This window comes from Nansenia antarctica (assembly GCF_963989245.1).
Source record: "Nansenia antarctica genome assembly, chromosome: 14".
Taxonomy (NCBI): Eukaryota; Metazoa; Chordata; class Actinopteri; order Argentiniformes; family Microstomatidae; genus Nansenia; species Nansenia antarctica.
Genome location: NC_137684.1, coordinates 19884487 through 19890296, shown reverse-complemented (window position 1 = coordinate 19890296; position 5810 = coordinate 19884487). Strand labels below are relative to the sequence as shown.

The 5810-nt window shown below is 43.8% G+C and overlaps 1 protein-coding gene across 1 annotated transcript; it reads right to left on the bottom strand.

Annotated features, from left to right (window-relative positions):
- Positions 1-3594: 3594 nt before the first annotated feature.
- On the bottom strand, positions 3595-5227 carry szl (sizzled; the record flags this gene model as incomplete). Its single annotated transcript, XM_080544675.1, has 4 exons — positions 3595-3908; positions 4129-4221; positions 4404-4573; positions 4935-5227. The coding sequence occupies 4 exons, from the start codon at positions 5225-5227 to the stop codon at positions 3595-3597; spliced, it is 870 nt and encodes a 289-aa protein (XP_080400801.1).
- Between the last annotated feature and the right edge of the window lie 583 nt (positions 5228-5810).

Sequence of the window (5810 nt, the reverse complement as noted above, 5' to 3'; positions counted from 1 at the left end):
TATGTTAGGGATGCTCTGCTACGGGTGTTGTTAGAACAGCCCTGTTCCGGGAGAATGGTAGGCCTACACTTGAGGATGCAGAGGTAGCTCTGGATCTTGATGGTGTGTGAAAGCTGTAGTCTAGCAGGTTACGGTGGTCTATAGAGCTAACCTCAATTCTCTCAGGGGACGAGGAGGGGGGGACCAGGGTGTCAGGGGAGGCCAGGTCACTGAGAGAGTTTCTTTTTCTTTAGAAGATTTGGCCCACACGCTTAGCTGTGTTGCTCATTCCACGAATCCTTACAAGTTGTACCTCGTTGTAAAGGTGACTAATCAGGCTTTCCAACAATATAAAATACAATACCAATTGGTATTATTCAAGGGGAGGTATAATCGACCGAAATTACGTTTTCAAACTTTTTTTTAGGAGTTTATATCGTTCACAAATAGCCTACACAGACAACTTTACTCTGGTTCATATCACTTAACATAGGCTACTCTATAATTATATTGAAAACATATACCTCCCATGTCTGATTAACAATGCATCTTGGCACTGGTAATGTGTTACCATGTTGAAGCATTTCTAGATATCCCCCAAAAATAAATTGGACCATTTTGGCTAAAAGCTATGGCTAATGTTAACTGCTTTACCTGATTCAGTCAGATGGGGGTGGCATACTATGCTAGGCTTGCAGAATATAGTGTAAGCACATCATAAGTAGTGAAATGCTTGACATAAACTATACAACATGGTCATTAACTAGGGAGGGTTAATCCACAATGCATTTTCGTATTTACTCTTAGTGTATATCATCATAGCATAGTAGCCTATGTATATCAGGCCATAATTAGGTGACTGATACCTTACAGGCCCATGGTCCTAGGGTACTTCATAATATCATAGCTTCATGACTTCAACTTGGCCCATATTAGGTGAGTGGTTTACCCCCCTGTCTGTAGGTCCACTAGTCTAGCAGGAAGGGCCCTCAGATTTTGAGATACCCCTACCCGAGGTAGAACAAATGACAACAATGATTTTTCTTATCTTTAGGGTCTCCCATTAATGAAATTGATTGTTGTCAAATTTTAGTTTGGGGGAAAATATGTTTTTTGGGTTGTTCTTTAGAGCTACCCCAATCCCTGAAAAAGAGCCAAATTAGACCAGGCCGAATATGGGGAAGGTGACAAAAAAGCCCATAACTTGAGAATGATCACTCTCAAATTTGCTGAGGTATGAACCAGGTGGTTGTCCTACATCACCAAATAGTCAGACAACTATTTACCTAAATAAATGCTGAATTATAGTCCTGTAAACTTAGCTTTAGTTTAGACGGAAATTGTACTTTTTGGTGACAGGAACAGTGACTCCATCACTTTTCTCTCATTTATCAGAAAAACAGAAATCCCTGAAAAAGATATCATTACTGAATTGTCTAGGGTGCTATTGAACACTAACCAGTAGTTGTATGGAAATATCTGAGAAGATTGGAAAAGACATGTCTAACTGTCTACCAGCATGTCATGCACTCACTGGCTGTGACACAACAAGTAGTTTGTACAGAATAGGAAAGACAACAGCATTCAACAAACTCAAGACCCATCTCAGCGAGCTCAAAGATCTGGCCCATTTTGGACTCTCTGCCAGCTTGGAAGAGTCTTTGCCAGCCGCAAGAGAATTTGCGCTACTCCTATATGGAAAGAAGAAAATGGAAAATGGATTGATGTGCACAAACCTGGATGAACTGAGGTTCATAATTGCATCAACATCAGATACAGCCTTTGCAAATCTGCCGCCAACAGAGGATGCATTTCAGCAGCATGTGCAGAGAGCAATGTTCCAGACAGCGGTATGGTGTCACAGCCACATGCCCAAACCCCTGTTATGGAGTCCTATTGGCAAGGGGTGGATTATCAGAGATGGGGCCATTCAACCTGTCCTTTTTACAAAACCCCCAGCACCTACAGAAGTGAGAGACATCACTCACTTATATTGCAAAGATGCAAAGTGTGGAGAGAGTGGAAAGTGCCAGTGCCTCTCTGTTGGCCTTCCATGCACAGAGTTCTGCACCTGCTGTGCAGAATGTCAAAATGTGTCCCCTAATGTTTGAGGACTTTATTTAATTGTACTTTGAATTAAGGTTCCAGTTTTAATAAAACCTGTACTATTTACACCTATGTTTTAGAGGCTTGCAATTTAGAACTAATAAACTTTATTTGATTGGGTTACTCTTATTCTGACTATTTGGTGATGTAGTCCAGCCACCTGGTATTTCCCTCTCCAAATATGATGACCATCAGAGTGAACATTCTTAACTTAATAGGCTATTATGCCACTTATCCCCCATTCGGAATTTGACTATCAGAGAAGATGTAGGCCTATGTCTAAAGAAATCTCATTTGCAATAGAACTGTATGAGATATTTCCATACAACTACTGGTTAGTGTTCAATAGCACCCTAGACAATTCAGTAATGATATATTTTTCAGGGATTTCTGTTTTTCTGATAAATGAGAGAAAAGTGATGGAGTCCTATGTTCCTGTCACCAAAAAGTACAATTTCCGTCTAAACTAAAGCTAAGTTTATAGGACTATAATTCAGTATTTATTTAGGTAAATAGTTGTCTGACTATTTGGTGATGTAGGACAACCACCTGGTTCATACCTCAGCAAATCTGAAGAGGAAAAGAGTGATCATTCTCAAGTTATGGGCTTTTTTGTCACCTTCCCCATATTCGGCCTGGTCTAATTTGGGTCTTTTTCAGGGATTGGGGTAGCTCTAAGAACAACCCAAAAAACATATTTTCCCCAAAAATACAATTTGACAACAATCAATTTCATTAATGGGAGACCCTAAAGATAAGAAAAATCATTGTTGTCATTTGTTCTACCTCGGGTAGGGGTATCTCGAAAACTAAAGCCTTTTTTGAGGACTTGCTGCTAGACTACACCCCCTATCTGTCAATCTACAACCTGTCTGTCGATCAACCCTGTGTCTGTCAATCTCACCCCATTTATGGTTAGGGGGGCATGTCTGTAGGAACACGCCCCATTCACTCTTGCGGTTATATTTGTAAGTGATTCTGTATATTATCATGAGTCATTGTGTGTATTGATTATCATTTGACTGTTTGAATGACTTGACAATGAGAAAAAAGGTAAATATTGACCATTTATTGCCACATATTTTTCATTCAACACACAAAACACATAAATACCGTATTATCAAAATAGAAAATAATACTCTTTAAAAATCATTTACATTTCTATGTACAGTAGAGTGCATTCTATAACTGTGTGCTATATAAGGGTTGAGAGAGAGTTAGCTACTCTGAGTAAACAGCAGAGGGCAGCAGAGTGTAAGTGAGAGTCCAGCTCTAACACTAACAATGCTTTTCCTTGTTTTCCACCTTCTGGAGTCAGCAGGTCAGTAATGTAATAACAATAATCATATAACTCAGCCCTGGGTCCCATCCCTTTCTGCCGCACAGAGAACATAACTTTCTTGAGTCCAAGTCCAAGTTCTTTTGTGTGAGGCTACCCCCTTGAGAGTCACACAGATTCAGAGCTCATTTTTACAGTTCAGTTGCTGTGCTGAATCAATCAATGCCCCATCAGCATTTGTGATGTTTCCACTTGCGAGTGGCTACTGCAATGTTGGTGTCCTTCTTGTGCCAGGGGAAGAGGTGGGTGAGGGCCAGGGTGCCATCGGGCTGCACAGCGCCCGTCAACAGGTAGAGCTGTGCCCGTCCGGGGCGGACCACTAGGGTGTGGGCGCAGCTCAAGTTGATAAGGAGCCACTGCTGGAGGAGGTGCTGGGTGTCGTAGGGCAGGAGAGGGCCCTGGCGGATAAACTCAACCCTGCCCTCCACCTCGAACTCTGGCTCACCTGACGGCAGGCGCAGACGAGAGAGCTTGGCTGTCACAGCTGAAGAGGAGAAGGAAAGGAGGGAGTGAGTATGCGTAAGTAAAAAAAAAACAAGAAGGCTACACCCAAAACTGTAAATGTGCATTGAGTAGCCTCGCTATACACACACACACACAAATAGGCATTAGATAAATTCTCACAACAGTCACGGTATGTAAAACAACACACTGTAGTGACAATATCCCATTATTATGCTAGGTCATGTGAACATTCCACTTACCAAAGTCATCCTGACACAAGGCATCCAGTACTGTTTTCAGTGAGGGGAGCTCCTCTACAGAGGGGCAGGCTTGGCATGCAGGCTTAGGCAGTGCTGTAAGAGAAACAACAGAGGTCAACACTACTCCTGAGCAATAACAATAGAAAAAAGACTCCAGCAGGAAATGTGTTCATTCAAGCCCAAATAACATTCCATTATAAAAAACGGAAAAAGTAGGGAACTTTAAATGTCGATTTAAATAACTTTATTTTAAGGAGCTATTTGAGGATACTGACCTTTCGCTAGGTGGCTGTTTTGTTTCGGGTGTGGGGTCAAACACATGTCCTCCTGGGCAGGGAAGCGGTCACAGTCCAGAGCCTCAGGCCAGGCGTGGCCCTGGCAGGCCAGCACCGGGGCACAGCTGTCCCTTACGGACACACACAGGCTACGACACGGCTGGATAAACCTGGGGAGGAACAGAGACACGGTCAGGCCAAAAGTGGACACTCAAAACAACAACACACCAAATGAGTATTGATAGACTGAGGGTGGGCACATTTTTTAAATAATCAAGGTCCCATGATCTGTCCACCTGAGAGGACATAAGAGAGAATGGGAAGGAATTGGGGACAGACGGACAGAACCAAATAAAGGGTGAAGAGGAGGGACAGATAGGGAGGGTACCGGAGAGAGAGCAAGAAGAAGAAAATAAGCCAACCCAATAGAGTAAAACAGAGAGACATCAAGTGAGACAGGAACAGAGAGAGACGGAGAGGAAACGGGGAGAAGAAGGACACGGATGATAAAAACAGAAGAGGGTTCCTTACGTGTCCAGGCAGACCGGGGCGATGAGGGAGCAGAGGAAGGCCTGGGCCTGAGGGTGGCATCCTGTCTGGAGCAGAGGCCGCCAGTCCTCCGACCGGGGCACCACCTCACTCTCCAGGCTGCTGTGGCCCAGAAAGTTGGGCAGACGCATCTCTGTATAGCCCACGTCCTGGCACACGCTCATCTGGTGGGGGATGGGCACACAGCGGGTCGACTGGCCCATATCGAATGCCAGGGCAGCCGGCCTCACGAGGACCAGCAGGAGAACCAGAGTGAAGAAGAAGACTAGAGCCATGGTTGAAGAGAAGGGGAAACTCAAACGTCCTGAGAGTTCCAAGGGAAAGACTGGTGGAGGCTGTTGCGGTTGTTGCTTGCTGGAGGAAGGAATAGTAGCTCTCTGCTGACGGTCTTGCCCTTTATATACACCTAGTCCAGACCCATCAAGTCTGTTATCAACTACCTATCAAAGACCCTGAGACGATGTGTGAGGAGACAATGGCTGATGACTGCAGACAGGGAGGGGGGTTATAGGTGAATGGGGGGAGTGTGTGTGTGTGGGAAGAGGGGGGGGGGGGTTCAATGAGCAATCACAACCAAAGATTTCTCTGAGCAACACACATTATTCCCCAGTCTCTTTCCTACTTTTCCTTTTCTTTATGAAATGTATCTTAATGAACTATGCAGAGCAACTTGCATAGCGACTGTTTTATTATCCTATATGTTTTATTGTCCTCTGGGTTATCACATTTTCCCACTGCTGAAGTGCTAGATAGACTAGACATGGATACTATCTATTCAAATCATTGTGAGAAAGTAGATCTATTTCTTATGCAACACAGGAGAAGGTTTCTTGAGGAGTTTTAGTAGACAGACAGGTA